Here is a 23,268-nt window from a genome sequence, read left to right as displayed (position 1 = left end):
ATCAGTGCAACAGCACCCTCTGGCCCATGTTCCCCAGGAACTGATATACATAGGCATACCATCCCTGATATTGGAGGCAGCATACAGTTATCAGAAGAAATAGCCATTAATAGCCTTCTCCAGGAATTAGTTCAATATCCTTTTAAAGCCATCCAATTTGGTGGCTGTCATTACACATTGTGGCAGTGGATACCACAATTTAATATGCACTGTGTGGAAAAACTACTTACTTTTATTTATCCTTAATTTCCTACCATTCAACTTCAAGGGATGACCCCCAGGTTCTAGTATTATGAGAGGGAGAAAATGTCTCCCTTATCCACATTCTGCATTTTTTTTTACACCTCTATCGTATCTCCCTTTACTTGCCTCTTTTCTAAGCTAAACAAGTCCTAGATGGTGAAGCATGATTAACCAGCTCGCACGGATTTGTGTCCAAACAATATTCATTACATTTCTATACTGGCCAATATTCATTACATTTCTATACTGCCCAATAGCCGGACACTCAAGTATGAGGATCCTGCCTAAAGCACAAGGCTTAGGGCACTCAAAATGATGGAAAGACGTGCCTCAACTTGATACCCTCCAGCGATTTTGGACGATAATTCCCCGTATTCCTAACAGTATTGGCTATGGTGGCTGATGGGAATTGGTCCAAAATATGAGAGCACCAGGTTGCTCTACATCAAGGCTTGAGTGATCGAGGGGTGGGCACGCCTGCAAGGAGCAGACATTTCCTCTGATCCCTGTGGGCTACTGAGCAGCATGAAGGATTGGACTAGCTCGGCTCAAGCCCAACCGTCGTACCGGTTGCAGCTGCTGCTCCATCCAATTGCATTCATGAAAGCAGCCATGGAGGCCTTTGCCAGGAGCAGCCACCGCCGCCGCGGCCTCTTCTTGCTCTCCCTGGCTGAGTTCGGACGACGCGCTAATCAACGCTTGTTTCCCATCCTGTTCCTATTACACCCCCAGTTGACCCCAGCGTGTCGTCCGAACTCAGCCCCTCCCTCTCTCTCTGGTTGGTACAGCGACAGCCCCGGCTCCCTCGGTGCGCTCGTTCCAAGCCGCTTCGCTACCCAGAGAAAGAGAGCAGAGCCAGCCACAGCGGCTTCTCGTAGCCCCCTTGGAGCAGCTCGGTGCGTGGGGACGCAAAGGAGGAGGGCGGCGTTGCCCGGGCACAAGAACCAATAGCGGGCGCCGCGGGCGCTTATTAGGAAGCACGTTCCTAAGATTAGTGATGCGGCCGCATTGCATGATGGGATTCGTAGTCCCGTCCCCCCGTGTGGACTAGGGCCCGGAGTCTCTCTCTCCCCCCCACCCCAACGGTATTCCAGTGTTGGGCGGCACGCTCCTTTGACCCCTCCGCCTTCCCGTAGCTGCCTCCTGCTGCCCCCGACTTGAGTCGAGGCGCCCGGCAGGCCATGATACTACGGTTGCCGCTGCAGCTCCTACTTCAGACTCTCCGCCCCGCCCGCTCCGTGGCTGCTGTTTTCCCGAGGCCTCAAATCCCCCGTTGTCCGAGGGCGCCCCTTGCGGTGGGGTGGGGATCGGGCGGTTCCAGGACCGCTATGGCAGCGAAGGAGCACTCGCCTCCCGGGGCGGAACTCCAGAGGCTGGGAGCGGAGGCGGAAAGCGGAGGACAAGGACCACCTCTCCCTACAAGCAGTCAGTTGTTGCAACAGACCGGTGAGGGCGAGAGAAGCGGCACGCTAACGGGCCCCCAGGCCCCTGACGAACGGGGAGGAGCGCTTAGTAGTCCATTTCCACCATCCCCTCCTGGGCTGGGGGAGGTATTCTATTTTGGCTCAGCTGTTTTGGTAGTAGTACTCTTCCACCCACCCATTTCCTGTGTGATTTGAAAACTTCCAGTTACTCAGAGCGGCATCATTATTACCACTACTACTATTACTGCTGCTGTTAATAAACACTTATAAAGTATCTGACATTTGGTAAATGCTGGGTTTATACTGAAAGAAAAGTCAGCCTCTGCCGGCAGGCTCACAGTCTAATAGACGCAATAACAACGGGAAAAGGAAGTGCTTCTTTACACAGCAAATAGTTGAGCTATGGAATTCACTGCTAGAAGATGTAGTGATGGCCACCAATTTGGAATGCTTTAAAGGGGGGTTGGATAAATTCCTGGAAAAGGGTGTCAATGGGTACTAGTCCTGATGGCTATGTTCTACCTCCAGTGTGAGACTCAGCATGTCTATGTACACCAATAGCTGGGGAACATGGACGGAAGGATGCTGTTGTACCCATGTCCTGCTTGTGGGTTCCTGGTTGACAGCTGGTTGGCCACTGTATGAACAGAGTGCTGGATTAGATGGATCCTTGGTCTGATCCAGTATGGCTCTTCTTGTGTTCTAAAAGGGAATGTGGAGGACAGAGGGAAGCAAATGTTGGAACAGCTGCACTTGTCACTGGCTGACAGATGGGGCCAGCTTGGGTTCCGCCTCACGATGATATTTGTCCTGGGAGGCAGGGGGTGCAGCATTCGACGACAGAGTTTTGGGTGTTTTCTGCCGTATGGTGTTCTAAGTCACGTACAAAATGCTTGTCTGAAGTTTCTGTTTCTGGCAAGCCATTCAGCACATATATGTGTGCTCAGCGATAATCTCTGCAGGTCTTTAGAGGCACTATCAAAACTGTATTGAATTACTGCTGGAATCTAAACAAGTCATTGTGATGTATGTCAAGGAGAAGGGCCCATTGTGCAACCTTGCTATAACTGAGCAGTTTGTACTTTGTAGTAGAGAAAAGGAGCAGTACTACTTGTCAGTGCCCATCCTCTTCCGGCTGCCTGGAAGCTGGCAGTTAAATCTTACTTTAGCACTGGTGACAGGATAGCATCCTTCTCCATATCTAAGAATAGCAAGGTTGGTTAGGGTGTGCAGAGCAGGCTGTGGGTCACACCAAGTTCTGTCTTCCAAAATCTCATCACTGCCTACTCAAAAACTGCAACGTAGTAGTGGCAGTACAGTCTGTATAACATGAGCAAAGCAATGCATATATGTTAACAGCATGCCTGTTGAACTGGTGTGCTGGCATCTTGTTATTAGCCAGGGCTGGCTGGTTCTTTGCCTGCTCGCTAGTGGGTGGAAGCCACTAGACAGGACAACTAGCCAGCTCAGGTCAGCAACAAGCAAGCATCTTGTTCACAGACATGCTTTGCTTTGCTCATGTTATGCAGACTGTACTCCAGGAGGAGCGGCTTGGGCGAGGGGTGGGAAAGGCTACTGGCACTGCCCTCAGTTTAGCATCTGTTCCCTGAGGTACGTGCCTCAGTCAGTCTAATGGTAGGGATGGTCCTGCTACTAATAAATACTTAGCATCAGTGATTTGTGCTACAAAATCAAAGCACAATCTCTGCCCAGGAGATTTAAAAATCTACATCAGCAGGGATTATTATTATCCCATCCTTTTTCTATGATGGAACTGAAGGAAGCTAGCAAAGGGGTGTGGTCTTCCAGTGGCTGGGCAGCCTCAGATCTTCTTTGTCTGAGAATGGGAATTCAGAGGTGAGTCACAAATGGCAGTGAGGGGTCAGGTCGGGAGAGTGAGCATGCCAAGTACTGTACTTGTAATATATATGGTGCAAAGCTCTTTGACAAGACATCTGGTGAAAACCAATTTGTTATATGCCTAATTAGCACAGATGAATGAGCCCCTGTGTTTTGTTCTCCGTTTTAAGCTGCCTTTTAAACATTCACCTTGTTACTGATAAATTAATTTTACACATGCTATTGCTAGTGTATCTGATCCTTCTTTCTTTGGTAGGCATAGCATTACTAAAAAGATAAAAAAATAGAACAGCACATATATTCTTCCCCCATTACAACTTTATGAGGGAGATTTAGTGGAGAGTGACTTGCCCACTGCTATCCGAATGAGTTTCATAGTCTTGCCCTAATCCTCAGTGCTTTATCCATTATTGGTTCAAACTTTGAAATCACAGCCTTTTCATTCTAGGTTGAATCAAGGTTGCTTGAATCCCCTCCCCCTCATCCCTGGGGAACCTGCTTTCTCAGAAAAACTCTAGGCCATGAATTATTTGGGGGAGTGGAATTTTTTTAGTTGGCTTAGAGCCATGAAGACAACATTATTAGCTGCCAGCAATTCAGAAATTGCAGAAAACAGCCTCAGTTCTTACATATTTTTAATATCATTTTATTGAGAAAAGGAAGTTCCTAATATGGGGTGCATTAGCATCTGCCATCTCAAATGACTGCTCTTTAGTCAAGATATAATGTACTTCAGGCAAATGCACCAAATGAAGTAGATTACTTTTCACTTAGAAAATAAGTGTTTTTTTTTTCTGGAGTAATTGCAGAAATAAACTGTGGGCTACATTCTCTGGAATTTTCCCATCCTTTCCTGCCCCATGCAGCCTCCACCCCACCCCAAATATTTACTCCAAAAGATTCCCTAATCCTCCAGCGCGGGGTGGGTGGGGCAGGGGAATCCGCTCCGCTGGCAGATGCCATTCCATCACTGGGCGGATATAATTGATTTTTCATCCTGCTACTCTTTAAGTGGAAAGTTTGAATGCAGAACAAGGATAAAGTTTCTCTAGTACTGGCAGAGCCCATTTGATGTACACAGCCATTTCAGGCCTACCAAGCTCCCTGGTAAGGGTGGCACACCAATTTTGTTCTGTATAGGCAGGAAACATATCTAAGAACAAATGTTGCCTCCATATGAAATCTGTAAGGAGAATATTTAATGCCTAGAATTCTATAAAACTATATATCTCGGGGTGGGCAACACGTGGGCCATATATTCCCTCCCCTGTCCTATTGTGCAGCCCTGTGCCAACACTCTTGCACCACCAAATTTGTTGGCATGGCAGCAAAACATTGAATCTTGCCCTTCAGTTTTGGTGGCCAACATCTACAGAGCCTTAAAAAGGATATATGTCATTTCTAAGGCTCCAAAGAAGTTTGCTGCTAACATCTGGCAGCTGTGTGGCAGCAGGATTGTGGCCTACAAGGAAATGGCTGGGGGTAAAAAATGGCTCCTGAGGTTGCTGCTCCCTCCACCACTTGGGCTGCTATCCTTCAAACTGTCTCTGTATTTTGTAAATGGGGAATTCAGCACAGAAATCCTGTTCTACTTGCAACAACTTACTGGTAAGACTCAAGCTAGGCCCCGGGTTCCGATAGAGCTTCAGTTGAAAATATATCTTTCATTTGAGAAAGATGGATATTGTCTGTTTTTGTTTGTATTTTATGCTTTTTATGCTTTTAAATTTTGTATATTTCTTTTTAATGTTCATTGTTTTTAACTTTTGCAAACCGCCCAGAGAGCTTCGGCTATGGGGTGGTATATAAGTGTAAATAATAATAATAATAATAATAATAATAATAATAATAATTAAAGGAAGGAAAGGTATATGCTTGGAAAGCAGTTATGGGTACATCTCAATCCTAGACATGTTTACTAAGAAATAAATCTACTATGTTCAATGTGACTTTTTCTAGTTAGGAGCACATAGGTTTGCAAACTCAATTTTAATGTCCCTGAGCTATAATGGATCCTTTAGGGACCTGCTCGCTAAGTCTAGTTCAAATTATAGTTCAGCAAATAATAATAGGTAACCATAAATTATGTACTGAAGGAACGGTTTCTGATCTACAAAGAACTACCCATGCAATTTGTTAACCCGCAGTCAGCCCAATGCGATGACTCACTTGTTTATCTCATCCTCTATAATTTCCCTTGAGGAAATCCTTGCTTCACTTGTTTCTACTACAAATCATTATATTCAACACTTGCCTGGTTCTTTGGATGCTGATTGTTTGACGTTATCACGCTAAATTTATGTCATGGTAAAAACTCATCTTTGATTTTGTTGCAAGCAGGGCACTTTAGCTCCCCCCTTCCCCTCACAGTAATGTCGTAACTGATTGTGGAATCAACCATAGGACAGTCATTCACCACAATTTCCTTTTGCTCCTCCTGTGGGACCATTTCATACGTTATATGATGGCAAACTTGGATGTGCACAACACACAATAGCTGCATCCAGTCACAGCTCGCTACTTAATGTACCTGTGTGGTTCATGCATTTGCAAACTTGTTTGTTGCATTCATACTTTACATTTTTATGTGTGCACTTAAAAATATCTTAGGTGTCTACCTAAAATGTGTGATGTTGTCAGCAAAGATGCTCCTGTGCAAAAATGGGCAGCATATTTATTTTTCTGTATGTGTGGCTGTAAAAAGCTGTATCTAATACTGTTCCATAGATATACATTCAGAGACAGATAACCTTCACATATTTTTATATTTATTTAGTTATTGAATTTATATCCTGTCCTTTTTCCTCCAAGGAATTCAAGGTGGTGCATATAACCCTCTCCCCTCACAACAACAGTCTTGTGAGATAGGTTGGGCTGAGAGTTTGTGACTGGCCCAAAGTCACCCAGTGAGCTTCTGTAGCTGGGTGGGGACTAGAACCTGGACCTCCTGACTCCCAGTTTAACACTCTAACCGCTACGCTAGCTCTCCGTATAAGACTGGATCTAGATAGGGATTCCACATAGTATTCCACCAAGTCCCTTCCTGTGAGGATTCTGAACAATAAGTTAGCTGTCTGAGGGAAGAACTGTGAGGCAGGGGCAGCCCTCCTGGTGTGGCCTGGTCATTATCTCACCCATTATTGAATTTGCATGGGTTCAGTGATTTCAGGGAGAAAGTGCTCTCTAGGACAGCCAGAGCCTCCATAGACCATCAGGCATAAAATGAATGAGTCTTTTCCTTCGTTTCTTCGACAATTGAATCAGGAATCATTTGCTGCTGAGGCCATAAATAACTTCATTGAGACATATTTGTAAGTCAGTTTTTTGCCATGTAGACTGCTTTGAGAAGCCTTTGTTCAGAAGTGGCAAATAGTATTTTGGAGAGGACAAAATGCCATTGTTTGCTTCCAGGTGTGCATGACCTTGTGCGTTCCAAATGAACCAGGCTTGCATGATATTCTTTTTGTTCCCTGTGTGAGTCGGATCCTGTACAGGTTTTTTGGGTTTTTTAATGAAGAAGGAAGAATAGTAAATCTCCCCCTTTTTCCTGCACACTAAATCCCATGAGGCTTGCATGGGCGGAATACTTCTGAAAGTGCAATGTCCCTATCTCATGGAGGACAGGATCATTGGACCAGGGAGCCCAGCGTTAGCATCTGAAGCCATACAGACAACCCACCTGAATACCATATTTCTTTTTAATCAGTCAGTATCCGACAGGCACAACAGTTCCTGCACAGCCTCCAGGATCAGATAACAGCTACCTTGTTATCCTTCCCTCACTGCTTTACGTTGAAGCCAATTAGCACATAATCAGGTGTCTCTTCTCTCCTAGCATTCAGGATGAGGTATCCAAGAGGTGCTATACAGGGCACTAATAATCTGGATCAAGTGGTTTTTTTGTTTTGTTTTACACTTCATCTGTCAAGCCTGTGGTTTCTATTGCATGCCATAAGAACATAATATGCATGTCTGTTGCCAAATTCCCCCTCCTGGGCTAGATTTGGAATACCTGAACCTTGACAGTGGAGATTTGAAAATCGACTGTTTTGTGTTTTCTGATCCAGTGAAATTCTGATGTGAGGCTGCTGCTTTTGTTGTGGCGTTCTTCCGAGACTCCTACTGTCAGTTTACATTCACAATTACTTGTTTATTTAAAGATACAGAAGGAAGGTTGTACTTTCGCTCCTTTTAAAGATACACAATTCATTTTATGAAGAAAATGACACTGAATTCTGGAAAGCAAATACGTGAAAGATGGTACATAGTTTAATATATGGCTAATAACTAAACCTAATTGAATGACAAGGAGCAAAATCTTAAGCATGCTTACTATTACTCAGAAATAACGGTGCAATCCTATGTTGTTGTTGTTATTATTATTATTGTTGTTAATATTTATAAAGCGCCATCAATGTTCATGGCGCTGTACAGAATAAAACAAAAGACAATGTATGTTTAGACAGAAAAAAGTCCTACAACCCCCAGCATGCCTCAGCCAGCATGCTGGGAATTGTGGGCATTTTTCTGTCTAAACATGCACAAGATTGCAGCCTTAGTCACTCTATGTGATTCTAGCTGCAATGTATGCACGCTTTCCTGGCAGCAAGCCCTGTTGGTCACAGTGGGACATATTTCCGAGTAATTATGCATGGGATTGTATAGTATAATAATACTCTAGTAAATGTGTTTAGGATTGCAGCCTAACACCCTCCCCAGTAAATGGGGCCCTGGCCCCATCAAGGACCTGCTGTAACCTTTTTGCATCGCACTTTGAGGAAAAAATCGCTTGTCTCGCAGCAAACTTGACGCTGTTGTTAGTGCAGCTCCAGTTGAGGTGTCTGATGCCACCATCTGCCTGATTTTGTGGGATCCGTTATTGTGGCCTGATGATACATACAATGTGCTTGCAACAATGCGACCAACCACTTGCCCTCTCAATCCCTGTCCCTCCTGGCTTATAAAAGCAAGCCAAGGGGGTTTGACTGGGTGGGTCCAGAGGGTGATAAATGCTTCTCTTTGTGAGGGGGTAGTCCCTACAGTCCTTAAGAAGACAGTAGTGTGACCATTCCTGAAGAAGCCCACCCTGGACCTGATGGTAATAGACAACTTCCGTCCAGTCGCAAACACCCTCTTTTTAGGGAAGGTACTTGGGAGAGTTGTGGCGGAGCAACTGCAGGCACTCTTGGAGGATACTGATTATCTAGACCCATTCCAGTCTGGATTTTGATCTGGTTACAGGATTGAATCAGCCTTGGTCACCCTGATGAATGACCTGTTTCCAGAGAGGGACGGGGAGTGCAGCCTTGTTAATCCTTCTTGATCTGTCATCAGCTTTTGATACCATCGACTATGGTATCCTCCTGGATCGACTCCGTGGGATGGGTATTGGAGGCACAGTGCTACAGTGGTTCCGGTCCTACGTATGGGGTCATTTTCAGAGGGTAACATTGGGTGACCATTCCTCGGCCCCTTGGGAATTGAGGTATGGGGTGCCGCAGGGTACCATCTTGTCCCCAATGTTATTTAACATCTATATGAAGCCGTTGGGAGCGATCATTAGGGGATTTGGAGCTAAATGCCATCAATATGCTGATGACATGCAGCTCTATCTCCCTGTGACAACTGAATCAGGAATTGCCCTGCTTCCCTTTCTCATCACCCTCAGTACAGCCTGCTAGAATGGCTCCTAGTGGTGCTAGTTAAGGGAGGAGGAGCCTTCATGGGGATGGCCTTCAGCCTGTACCAATTGGTCGGTGCCAGTTAGTAATCCCACTTCTGAAACCATCTGAACCTTCTGAGTAGTCTTGATGGTCAGCCCCAATTAGGTTTGAATAATTGTCAGGGAAGGGGAAGCTTTTATATTCTTTTTTTAAAAAGAAACAATTCTCACAACACTACTAAAATACAACTATTGGACAAAACATTTATCCCGGGAAGGATGCAAAATAGGAAAGCTAGGATTATTCGTAAAATGGTTTTGTTGACAGTGTGTGGAAATGCCCCATAAGTATGCCAGCTTTAGTGGGGTTTGTGCCTGTGGAATGTTTTATAGCACCATAGCTCTCTTCCTAACATTACAGTTTTGACTTTATTCCAAGATAGGCAGGGAGAAAAATAGGTTCTAATTACAATTATGGCAGTAAGATGGACCATAAACAAATAGATTCTGTATATGGCTGATATAGCTCCACCCTCACTCTTCTATCAAGCCAGTAAAATGCTCTTTAAAAGTTAGCTAGCCATACATACAGCAGTGTGGGAGGCTTGCCCAGTGGTGAAGAGGCTTGAAAATCAGAGTAGAAATGTAATTAATCTCAACTCGAGAAAAGAGAGCCTTGGAAAGCAGTTCAGCCAGCCTATATTCCTATTTTTCAAATGGGGAATCAAGACATACACCCATGTATTTTGGGACAGTTCATAAGACTTACAGAGTACTAAAAACAAAACCTAACATTGCAAATATGGAGGAACAAGCAAATGCTTTGTAGGAGCCTCTGGTGTTGTGCTTGAAAAACTGCCTTGTAGCGAGCTGTGAGTCTGGAACAGAGTTTTATTGGTGATGATTTCATCAGCCTTGAAATCTAAAACCCAATTCATTGTTTGAAATGTATTCCAGATGGAGGGCAAGTGGTGGAGCGGAAGAAAAAGCAAAGAAAAAAACAAAGAAAGGCATCACAGTGTCTTGACAATTCCATCGACTGTTTGATGCTGGAAATGCCGTTTGCCAAAGCAGATATTGAGGCTGAATTTAGCAGTAAGTATAGATACTAATGCAGAGCTGTGAAGTTGCTTCAGTTTGCATTCTCACAGTGAAGTAAACAAGCAAGTTCCATTTGGGCCACATTTCTTCAGATTTTGTGCTCTTGCTTTTGCAATGTCAAATGCAAATACTGCAGCTCTTGAAGGTTGACCCCCACCTTTTCCAAAATGCCCCGGTGCTTGCATCCTGTAATCACAAAAATGTGTTCAGATCCCAAGTTAATCATGGAAGGTATTCTATGAATTGTAAGTTCTCTGTTTCTTAGTGCTTACCTTTTAAAAAAATGCACACAGTTTGTGCAGCTGCAAAAATGAAAATGTGGGATTGCTTGGGCTTCAGATTCAAAGCAACTAATTAAAGGGTTGGTTGTGGCCAGGAGGAACCAGAACATGACTAATTAAAGCTTGCAGTAGCAGGAAGAAGCCTCAATAAGTACTTTGCTAGTCCATATTAGGCAGGGTCATGCTGCAATTTCATCATAAGATTTTTTAAAAATCACTACAATTCAGGTCTGAAAAAAGACACGAGGATAAAACTGAAAACATTGGAACACAATGGTTTAGAAGTGACATCACCTAGATTTTCCATTAAAACTCACTGAATGGACTATGTCTATTCTGGTGAAAAAACACCAGTCAGTATGGGAGCAACCTTAATGTTCTAATCATCTAGGGTCAACTGTTTTTTCTTTTCTTTTTCAAGCTCTTTAAAACTATAACACCAAGAATTGGAACCCTTTTCAAAATCTGAGTTTCTCATTGCTCCCTAGGGGAAGCTTCCTCCAAGCTGGTGCCCTCCAAATGTTGTTTCTGCTCAAAGAAGCCACGTTGCCCAAGTTTGGACAGCATGACAAGCTGCACCCAAATGGCGCCTGGGCATGTGCCGGCACACGCCTCAGCTTAAAACAAGCTACCTTGGCTTGTTTAAGCCCTAGTGATCATGCAAACGGGGCCATTATTTCTGAATTGGCCCTTAGTATAACATTTCCCCAAATTTATATATTGCTCTATTTACTTGTGCACAGCACAATAACTGTCCCCCCCCCATTCAGCCACAGGTACATCTAAATCAAATATTAAAAAGACGAGAAAGAGAACGACTGGCAGGGAAAGTGAAAATGACAATCTAATCAAGAAGAAAAAGAAAAATCAAGATCATCCCAATTATTTCATCTCAGTTCCAATTACAAATCCAAAGGTGGGCTTGCTTTTTATTATTCTACAATATTGTACAATGCTGGGCAAACTGATGAATCGGAGCTTAGTCTTAAACATAGTAATTTGTTTTGAGTTGCTCTCATAGGCGCTCTTGATTTATGAATTGTGTTGTCTATGACTATTTTGCCTATTCTATTACAAATAATGATCAGTCTAATAGAAGAGAGGGAGGAAAAGGGGAGGAAAGTAAGAGGAAAGCTGGCCATCAGAAGAATTTTGGAGAAATAATCATCTAGCCAGCATTCTCTCTCCCCGCTTCTCCTCTCCCCCCTCCCTGCACCCCTATGGTTCATTTGGAACGTTCTGTTGGTTTGCTTCCCTTTCACATGTAGAAAACAGGATGGCAAGGGACAGAACAAGGGTTATGCATTTGGAGCCATGCTGCACTTAACCATACTCTGGGGTTTTCTCCAGTGCTTGAATTACAAGGTTGCCTGGGGTGGGCGGGGTAGCCCTCCTACCTTTGGTATTAGCCCCCTTAGTTGATATTTTAGAAGGTTCTGGGGCGGCTGGGGTGGCAGTAGTGGTGGGGGTATAATCTGGCTACTGCTGTTACCCAAAGGCTCTTAATGGCTCCCTGCCCAGATCAGGGGTGGGCAGAAAGTAAATCTCCAGATGTTTTAAACTCCACTCCTTAGCATTCCTGACGATTGGCCATGCTTGTAGGGCATTCTGGGAGTTGAATTGTAAAAAAGCTGGAGATCTACCTTCTGCCCACCCTGTCTAGATCCCTCCACCTTGAGCACCATTTCCCAGTAGAAAGGTGGCATTGCTTTGTTTATTCAGGCTGTCCATTGTTGAAGTTGGCCTGTTTAGAACAAACATAACATTAACCAGACTTCATTGGTTTGGATGAAACAGCAAGCTGTGGTTATTTAAAAATGGAAGTGAAAACTTCTGATCTCTTCCTTGCAGCTGTGCTGGAAGAAGGCAGTGAGAGAGCACACATGCATGGGACTCACTGGGGCTTGTTCCTGTCATGAATAAACCATGCTAACTGTCACAATAATCTCATTGACTTGTTTCGGACGATCAGAGGAGGAAAAGAAGCCACTGTGGCTTCTTTTACTAGCCCTGCGCATGCCATTCATGTGCCCACCATTTCCCTGATTACCCTTGCTGCAGTTCAGTTTGACATGTCGTCTAAACCCAGTAAGGTACATGGCGGGGGTAGCTTCCAAACCACCCCATAACCAATGGGTTGTGGGATGGTTTGGAAGCTACCCCACCACATACCTGTGGCTTCTTTTCTCAGCTGATCATCAGAACCTGGCCAGTGAACAGGTTTGCATGATCACCATCGCCCAGCATGGCTTATTTAAGCCATCGTGGGTTGCGACATGTGCCAGTGCATGCCGGGTGACTTGAATATTCAAGTAGTAACTGCAGCTTGTCATGTCATCTGAATCCTGCGAGGATGGGTTGCTGCTGTGGTTAATAAACCATCTAAAACCCATGGGCTGTTTTAGAGTTGAGGGTGGTTTGTTAACCACAGCACATATGATACAACAAGCCACACCGACGGCTTGAATAGTCAAAATGGCTGCTCGCATGTGCCTCATCCCATTGTGTCTTAAGTAAACTATGGTGGGCTGCTTGATCGTGTGAACTGGCCTAGTGGGTCATGGACCCCTATTTGAAGAAGGCAAAGCTAAAGTTCGTGCAGGGATGCATCAGCCAGAGGTATTATGGCTTCTGCTTTCAATTAAAAAAAAGTATTCTAAGAATAGTTATCTATTTTTTATACTTTCCTGCATAGTTTTCAAGTAGTAATTTATTGTTGACATCTATTAGATTATTTCTTTTAATTTGATTTTACTATATGATGGATGAAAATAAATCTTTGATTTACTTAGTTTAATTCAGGAAATTTCTCATCTAAACAACATTCAAAAGAACAAATCAAGTATAGTTGATTTAATTTCCAGTAATTTTACCATTGTATTTACTCTGTAGCAGTTTTTCTTGCTTTGCTTCTCTGCACAGCAGAAATGGCTGGACATAATTTGAAAGCAAACATTTCCTTGGATGTCTATTATTAGACGAAAAATGACATTAAATAATGTATTTACAAAGCAAGCCTCATTATCAAAATTCTTTTAATAAAGCAATTAGATTAGTTTTCTTTAGCAAGACTTTGTTAGCGAAGGTCATTGCAAAGAACAAAAATATGGGAGAAATAATATGTTAAAACAATCAGTATATTCCATGTCGGCTGACAAAATTTACAGCTCCAGGACCAGGGAAACCCAAGTTCAAATTCCCACTCAGCCATAAAGCTCATTGAGTGATCTTGGGCCGGGCACACACTCTGACCCTAAGCTACCTCACTGGATTGCCGTTAGGATAAAATGCGATGGGGAAGGACTATGTATGCCACCTCAAATTCCTTAGACTAAAAGAAGTATGTAAATACATTAAATAAATACTTCTCGGGAAGTATCCAGTGGAGCACAACGGCTGTAACTTACATTGTGATAGCGTAAACTACTTTAGCGCAATGCTAATAGCGTTAGCTGCTTCATCGACTTCCCCAGGAAGTCGGCACACCAGCTAATGCTATTGGCATTGTGCTAGTATAGCTTACGATGGAGCAGTGTAATAATAATAATAATAATGATGATGATGATGATAATATTTCTTACCCTCCTCTCCTTCTGGATTGAGGCAGGGAACAACATTAGATACAAATACCATAAAATACATAAAACTGGTTAAAACATAAAACTAATACAATATTAAAATAACAGTCAAATATCGTAAAATTTGACTGGGTAAGCATGTGGGAAGTGATCAGTCTTTATAGCTTTTTTAAATTCAGAAAGAATGTTAAGTTGACGAATCTTTCCCAGCAGACCATTCTATAGTCTGGGAGCGGCAGAAGAAAAGGTCCTCTGGGTAACAGTTGTCAGCCTAGTTTTGGCTGTCTGTAGTAAATCCTTCCCAGAGGACCTGAGTGTGCAGGGCGGATTGTACAGGAGAAGGTGATCCCTCAGGTAACCTGGACCCAAACCATGTAGGGCTTTAAAGGTAATAACCAACACTTTATACTTTGCCCGGTAACTAATTGGCAGCCAGTGAAGTGATTTTAGAGTTGGTGTAATATGGGTACCCCTAGATGTACCAGTGACCAACTTGTGCCATATTTTGAACTAGTTGAAGTTTCCGGACTAGGCACAAAGGTAGCCCTATGCACAGCACATTGCAGAAGTCGGGCCTCAAAGTTACCAGTACTACATTTATGTTACCGATTGTGCCCCGTTGGATACTGCTCCTTATAACTCCTCAGCATAATTCATAGTAATCTCATCTGTGTGTAGTAGATAAAAATGCCCTCCAAATATATCCCCCTCTTAAAGTCAATAGGTTTCCATAGTGGGATCATTACATGTCTGCCATGTATTCCCCAACCCCAGCTATTAAATTTTTTGAAGGAAGTCTGGCTCCGCATTCCCTCATGTACAAAAGTAAGACTGGTTAGGATGCAAGGCAGGGTTTTCTCAGTGGTGGGGCTGTCTGCGTTATGCAACGCCCTTCCTAAAGAATCTTGCAAGACACCTTCCCTTGGCTTTGTTTCAGAAGCAGGTGAAACTTGATTCTGATGAGTTTTAAAAGTCAATTTGGTTGATTCTTGATCTAGGTAGAAATGTTAATGTGGATGGTTTCAAGTTATTTTGATCTTATACATCCCTTATAATATGCTTTTATTGAAAAGCAATGAATAAATTTATATATGGATTACAGATATATCAGACCTCTTTTTTATTCGAATAAATTACATGTCTGAGTTCAATAGTAAATTGAAATGGTTCTTAGTGTTTGTGATTTAAAAGATGCACTTTCTAGAACAATGCATAGTTGTTTGGAACCCCTCTTAAGGTGCAATTCTATGTATGCTTGGACAGAAAAAGTCCTACAATGCTGCCTGGGGAGTTGTAGGACTTTTTCTGTCTAAGAAGGGGCAGGAATGTGTTCTTAATGTCACTTAGTATTTACATTTACCTGGGAGTAAGTCCCATTGGGACTTTCTTCTGGGAAGACATGCATAGGATCAGGCTGCTAATCTGCAATTGGTGAGCTGGTCATGAAACTCCTACTGAGAAAAATAAGAGCTGTATTTAGCATTATAGCCAGATAAATAATCTGCAGTAGGGATGCAGAAAAAACAATGTGCAGATAAATCTTTTGAGACAGATCATATTCTATTATAATTAATGCAGTAAAACCCCTGTGCATAGCGTTCTCCGGGTTGGGCACAGGGGTACAGTGTTATGGTGATTCTAGTCTTTCCTGGATGAATGGTCTCAGAAAGTGGTGCTTGGGGACCTCTGCACCATCCTGTAGCAGCTGTTGGCCTGCAGGGTGCTGTAAGGTTCCAACTTGTTCGCTATGGTTTTCAGCATCTGTGTGAAACCACTGGAGGAAGTCATTCAAAGACTTGGGCTGAAGTGCCATCAAAATGTGGGTGATCATGTACTTAACACTTGAAAGTCTCTGTAGAAGTTCTAAGTCTCCATTTGTCCAACTACACACTTCTACCACGTAGACTGACAATTAATTATGTCGTTAGTCTTCCTTGTCTTTTCAGAAGAAAGCTAACACAGGGCAGTACCCAGTGGTGACATTCCACAAACTCAGATAGAGCTAGTAGAGCTCTGCTGAATCTTTCCATTGTGCAAATGGTTGCCCATTACTCATTTATTTTATTTATTTATTACATTTCTATACCGCCCAATAGCCGGAGCTCTCTGGGCGGTTCACAAAATGTGAAACTGGATGTGCAAGCAACTGTTTACACAATGGGTTGCACAACAGGTGCAAAGCAGTTGCACAACCGGTTGCACCACAGGTGCAAGCAGGTGTGTAACTGAAGCAGAGCACATAACGGGTTGCACAATGCATTGCACAAGCGTTAGGAACAAGTACAATTCTTCCCTTGCGCACAGTTCAAGGACCTTGTTTTCGTTTATGCAACGTCATTTGTGCTAACGAATACTGCCCACAGCCTGGTCTTTTCCCAACGAAGGTGTCTTCTTCCTCAGTTATTGGTATTATAAATCATGCATGTTTTAACGGAAAATGTGAGCCTTTTCATGAGAATGATGTGTAGGCTAAAGAAAGAAATGTTTGTGGAAGCACCTCATCAGGCATGAGTGGTGTGGATTTGACATGCCGTTGCTGGGATAAATGATTACTGACATTATTCCTAGAGGAGTAGTCATGTTAGTCTCTTGAAGCAAAACCAATGCAGTCCTGTGGAAAATTGATGCTGTCCACAAAAACTTATGCCATCATAAAGTGGTTAGTCTTTAAGGTGCGCATCACTGTGATGTGACTGGCCCTTCATCCACAAGTTCCTTATTAATCCCTCCTGATTTCAGATTTACTGAAGCAGACTAAAAATGTGACACTTTCCCACTGGAACAAATTTGAAAAGAAGCACATGCACTGGGGAACTCTCCTACACAAGTCCCATTGAAATAGAATGGAAATCGTGCAAGGGCATTGGTTGCATTCACTTCAATATGGCATGTGCAGAACAAAACATGTTCTGCACTTGGCTTGCTTTTGCTCTTGATTGTAGTAATTTTACAGAGTAATTTCTGTATTTGTCTGTGTTTCTGTTCTATCTCAGATTACAGATGGTATTCAGGCTCTCCAGGATGCCATAATACAAAAGGATAACAGGCTCTCCAAAGCGATGGTGCATTATGGCTCTTTGCATGTCACCCTCTTGGTGATGCATTTGTCGAGTGAAGCAGCAATTGACAAGTAAGTGCTTCACTCTGAAATCATATGCTGTTTTAAAATTTACTTTGTTGGGGTGAGACATGGGAGAAGAATGTTAATGGAAAAGGGGTAATGAGAAAGAGGCCGTAGAAACATTTTCTATACACGGATATTTTAAAAGTGATTATGACATCAATGACATAACACTAGTGATTCTGCTGAAGTGCGTAATTAGCCAGTTGAAACTTATGCATTCGTCATACTCACCTTTGTAGAGAGACTGGATTGCTATCTTACGAATCTGTTACTAATTGTGAAATAGATTGCGAGCTTCAGAGCACGTGCGATCTGCATCTAAACCATGGCATTTCTCGCATGTGCTGAGTTGGTTGACAGCAAGTAAACGTTATGTGGGAAGGCCATGTGGAATCAACCAGTTGGGAACAGAGTCTGGCCATACTCCCAAGTCCTTCCAAAGATTCTAAAAGCTCCAAAGATGGATGGAGTAGCGATCTGTAGAAATGCCACTGGAGAACCCAGCAAGGGCAGAGAAGAGATCCTCTTCACAATATGGGGAGCAGGATGATGCCAAGGGATGGGCTCTCTATCCTTCAGATGACCCAGTTTTAATCTAAAAGCCAAAGCACAGCAACCTTCCCTTGGCCCCAAAGACGGACATGTGTACTCTTAAGTGATCCATAATGAATTCAGATAATTAGGGAAAAGCAAATCTCTTGAACACGAGCCAGCTGGTTCATGGAACGGAGAAAAGGAGAGGGAGATGAACATTTGAAATAGTGCATAAGAGAAACATGAAATCTTACTACTAGTAGTAGTAGTAGCAGAATGTAATAATAATAATAATAATAATAATAATAATAATAATAATAATAGTAATAATAATATAGTTGTATAGCACTTTCAAGTATTTGAAGTGCTTCATATGCATTTTCTGACAACAACAGCTATCACTGTTGTATAATAGAAATATAATCTTTCCCGTTATGCTAACTTAACACCCCATAAATCAATCTGTGTTTTTATTATTTTAGTATATTTATTAGGGCTGTGCAAATCCGGGCCTTGGATTTGAATAATCGAATCACAACGGCCATTTTATGATGGTTCTGCCATTTTAATGCAGAGCCCTAGGCTCCCATACAGCCTACAACTCATAGCATGCAGTGCCTGGGAGGGCTGTACTTATTGGGGCCCAGGAACAGAGGGCATACATATACTCACCGCTGCCATCGCCTGCTCCTCTGCACAATCGCCAGCTTCCTGACGCAATTGGCTGCTGTTGCTGCCACAATCGGAAATACTCCATTGACCCTGGAGGGGTCCCTGTGAGTTCCACAGGTGCCCAGCAGCCAGCAATTGCGTGGAGGAGGTGATGGCAGTGGGGGCGTGTACACATATACCTTCTGTTCCTGGGCTACGGTAAGTACGACCCTCCCAGTAACTGCATGCTGGGAGTTGTAGGCTTTATGGAGGCCTAGGGCTCTGCATTAAAATGGCGGATCTGTCATAAAATGGCCATCGTGATTTGATTATTCGAATCCCAGGCCCAGATTTGTACAACCCTAATATTTATATCTTGGCTTCCTTCTAACATGGAGCTCAAGGCATAGTAGTTGGAATTCTCAGGTAGTCTTCATCAAGGCACTGACCAGACTTAGGCTTGCTTAGCTTTAACAAGATGGCTGCACCATGTGCCTTCAGACCATGTTTTGGCTGACAGTGGTCTCTTGAACCATGATCCTTATCATAATTATTGCATTGGAACCAGTATGATAGAGCATTTTCTTTAAATCAGCTAATTGCAAATCAGATATGTTTTATGGTGCTCTTTAATAGTGTAGGGTAAGAATCCTGAGCACACTTATTTGGGAGTAAGCCCCATTGTGCTCAGTGGAACTTATTTTCTTTTTTTCCAATTAATACTTTTATTTATTTTCCATGAAAAACAGACACTACAAACTATACATACTACTACACCACACATACATCTAGTAAAATAAACACAATACATAAGGCTATATTTCATTTAAAGCGCTCTTCATGTCAGACGGCAAACATCTGTTGTTTCTATATTGCCAGGTACGAATTTCAAAACAACAAGCTAATGTATATATATCAAAGGCAAAGGTACAGCTTATATATAAAACCCACAAACAAATAAATCATCCTTTTGCTGTTCCTGTATATACTCAATAAAAGGTTTCCAGTCCAATACATATGAGGCTATTGTTCTTTCATGTACTAGCGCCGTTAATTTCGCCATCTCCGCCAATTCCATCACCTTGAGGAGCCGTTCTTCCATTGTTGGTACTTGTGTTTTTTTCCAATATTGCGCAAAAAATAGTCTTGCCGCTGTCACCATATGTGGAAATAACAATCTTTTTTCTTTAAATTGATCATCCCCGAGTCCAAGCAAAAACAATTCTGGTTTCATTTCTATGTTTATCTTTAATCTTTTTTGCATTAATACATGTATTTTAACCCAGTATGCTTTTGCTCTTTTACAAGACCACCACATATGATAAAAGGTTTCTTCTTGTTCTTCACATTTCCAACAATCCCCCAAACAACCACTATACATTTTCGCTAACTTTGATGGAGAGTGGAACTTATTTTGAAGTGAGCGTGCATGAAAAATGAATGAACGGCTCATGGCCCTTTCATACACCTCTGCACTTGGCTCAGGGCTCCACAGGATTTGAGAAGAAATGGTGAGAGTTAAATTGTTTTTGACAAATTTGCTTTCCGCAAAGTACACTGTGGCTATAAAGCTGCTGATGGCTGGTAATTTAGTAAAAGTAAATCATGGAAGAGAAATGGACAAGGGAGGATATAATGAGGCCATAGCCAGGCCTTTCAACATACGTAGACTAAAAGCTAAAACCCTTCCATTTGTTTCACTTTCCAGTAAATCTGGCCATGATCCTTGCCTTAGAGGCTGTTGAGTTCAGTCAGACCATTCCAGAGTAAGGGTTTTGAGGAGGGCAGCAGAATTAGCATTCTGCACAGCTTTGAATTAAGAATGAAAAGAGGGAATGGGTTTTCTCCTTTTTGATGAGTGCAGTCTCTAGTAATTAAATGCTGTATTTTGTTACATAACCTCCCGAAAAACATGCACGAAAGGCCTGCTTTGCCATATTCCTGGGCTTCTTGCTCCCTCTCACTACGGCCTAGTTCCCCATACCTGTAATGCAGTTTATGTTTCTGCATTCATGATTTCTGGATGCCACCAGAATGCCAGTGGTTTCTATGGGTTTGAAGTCCTGGGTATCTGACAACATAAGTGAAATGTCCAAATACCACTTGAGAAATATTCTGCTGATAAAATATGAAGTTTCAGCTTTCATTAATTAAAACTAGTAAACTTTTAGCCCTGGTGGATATGTAGAATGTCTTACGATACAACTGGCTTCCATTGTGCAGTTCAGAAGCTAGAAAGCACCTGAAGACTTCTTGGTTTGTTCGCTTTTACTCTTTACTTCCACCCTATTGTAGGATCCAAAAATATTAGAATTGGTCTTCAAATACATAATCAAGTTAATCTTCCTGAAAATACAACGTTGGTCCCTGATTTATGCATTAGTGCTGCAGCATATTAGCTGCTGGGTCCGGGAGTGGTGGTGATAACTACAGTGTGTCACCTGCAATTGGCACAGAGGTTTCTTTGCATCTGCTCTACTATTCCTAAAACAAGCCCAGGTGTGAACTGTGTGCTTCCCCACACTCTTTTAGGTCACCTTGGACAACAATATGGACATCCTTCTGGTTTGCTCTCTATCCTCGCACGGAAAGGTTACCCAGTTCCTAATCTATCCGAACCTCTTTCTCTGCAGCATGGACTCACTTTGAGGGCTCACAGAAAGAACTGCAGCTCAGTGGTACACGGATCTCCAGCAGCTCCAGGTAGGGCTGGAAAATTTCCTGCCTGAAACTCTGGAGAGCCGCCGCCAGCCAATGTTGACAATGCTGGGCTAGATGGGCCAATGGTCTGACTCAGTATTAGGCAGCTTCCCATGATGATGATTTACATTTGTATCCCACCTTCGTCCCTCTTGCAAGGAACCCAGGGAGGCTTACGTGGTTCTCTTCTTCTCTATTTTATCCTCACAACAACCCTGGGAGGTAGGTTAGGCTGAGAGTCAGTGACTGGCCCAAAGTCACCTAGTATGTTTCATGGTGAAATGAAGCTCACAGAACCCAGATCTCCTGACCACTACACCACGCTGCCTTTCTTGACATACCTATCAAAATGAATCCAATGTGTGAAATTGACGGCATTTCAGAGAAACCCAGGTCCTGGACTTCTTAGCAGCTTACCTTTAACACTTGGGATCTCTTTCCTACATTTTCAAACAGTTGTTACCCACACAACCATAGCACCTTCCCCTGTATCTCAATGCCTTCTTTCCATTACCATTACCATGCAGCCCTCTGATTCCTCATTATCTAGCTACATTGTTTCATAACTGATTCACATGGAACAAATACTTTACATATCCTGCCAATTGATGCTCCAACTTCTGCGAGGGTGTCGTTACTTGAGAGGATTCCAGCTGTAGCAAGCACATATCCCAGTGCATCCCTGCGGCCTGGGGTTGTTGAATAATCCTCAGCAGTAGCTCCTCTAATCATTGTATTTACGCACTGCTGCTTTAATCATAATAGGAATTTTGGGTCACAGCCTCTTTATTTGTTAAGCTTAACATTGAAGTCAGTAGAAACACTTGCTTGAGTACATTGACCTGGATTTGACTCTGCCCATAACAAAATGATTCTCAGGGCAGAAAGCTTGACTAAAAGGAAATTGAACATTTTGAGAGTACATGTTATGTTTCAAATTATTAAAATTACGTTCTTGGTTCACACAGAATAGGAATCTCAGAAATGATTATGTTTTCAGTAGCATAATGCCAAACTGAAAATGAATCTTAAATCAACACATTATTACTCATCATCATCATCATCATCATCATCATCATCATCATCTACTAGCAGTTTTGCTCCTTCTTCATGTGAACATTTGAAGGGAACTGTCCATCTTGTCCCATTATTTGTTCTCCCATATTTCACAGAGAACTTTACTTTGTGGAGACCCCCTAAGGAAACTTTCCCCAACCTGGTGCCCACTAGATATGTTGTGCTACAACTCCAACAATCCCCATCTAGTGGGGCTGAAGCAATTACAAAACAGAACACATAAAAAAAAGTAAAAATACACTAGCCAGTTAAATAATTAATTAAATCTAGCATACTAAGAAATGGAGGATTGCCCATCTAACACTTAAATTTTCCATCAAAAACATTTATCCTTAAAATCGCTACTCTAAAAGCAAAGCAGGGCACCTTTTCAGAAACATAAGGGGACTTGTCCCCCAGTAAAATAATAATCAAATACCCAACAGATCTCTAAACAAGGCTGTTCTTAAGTCCTTGTAAATTGGGCAAACAGATAGGTAGTCAGGTCTTCAGGCATATTGCCCCCTATGAACAAATATTATTCATAAGGAATCTGGCGATAATGTCTTTCAGCTATAGCAGAGCTCATGGACTGAAATTGTAAGACTGTAAAGGCTTTTCTCCATTTAAAATTTGTAATAGAATCATAGAATAGTAGAGTTGGAAGGGGCCTATGAGGCCATTGAGTCCAACCCCCTGCTCAATGCAGGAATCCACCTTAAAGCATTCCTGACAGATGGTTGTCCAGCTGCCTCTTGGCTATATATAGTATTGGCTATATAGTGAGGCTGGGGAGTTTGAATGGGTAATTTGGCATATCAAGGAGTACTTTTCGACACAGAAGCAGAAGCACGTTCAGCTCGAAAATTCAGTTTTAACATCAGAGATTTCAGATAATGTGATACTATTTCAAAATTTAAATAGCTCAAGATATCCAAAGAGAGCCCATACATCTTAGTAATTTGTAACATTTCCAGGAGAAAAACAATGTATGATGGAAGGCACCAAGTTGAAGAAAGTTGCCCTAGCCTGTAACCCACAACTTAAAAGGTGG

The 23,268-nt window shown here is 42.6% G+C and overlaps 1 protein-coding gene across 3 annotated transcripts in view; it reads left to right on the top strand.

Moving 5' to 3' along the window:
* The first annotated feature begins 1,547 nt into the window (after positions 1–1,547).
* The window catches only part of AKAP7 (A-kinase anchoring protein 7), a 105,494-nt gene continuing 83,773 nt past the window's right edge, over positions 1,548–23,268 (top strand). For all 3 annotated transcript variants that reach the window (XM_063124674.1, XM_063124673.1, XM_063124676.1), the window contains exons 1-4: positions 1,548–1,689; positions 10,147–10,284; positions 11,342–11,487; positions 17,143–17,279. In XM_063124674.1, coding sequence (XP_062980744.1) covers positions 1,572–1,689; positions 10,147–10,284; positions 11,342–11,487; positions 17,143–17,279 — 539 coding nt within the window. In that variant the 5' untranslated portion in view covers positions 1,548–1,571. The remainder of the gene's footprint in view (positions 1,690–10,146; positions 10,285–11,341; positions 11,488–17,142; positions 17,280–23,268) is intronic.

This window comes from Elgaria multicarinata, chromosome 4 (genome assembly GCF_023053635.1).
Source record: "Elgaria multicarinata webbii isolate HBS135686 ecotype San Diego chromosome 4, rElgMul1.1.pri, whole genome shotgun sequence".
NCBI classification, from domain to species: Eukaryota; Metazoa; Chordata; class Lepidosauria; order Squamata; family Anguidae; genus Elgaria; species Elgaria multicarinata.
The sequence above is the reverse complement of the archived record's forward strand: the minus strand, read 5'-3'. Positions and strand labels throughout refer to the sequence as shown.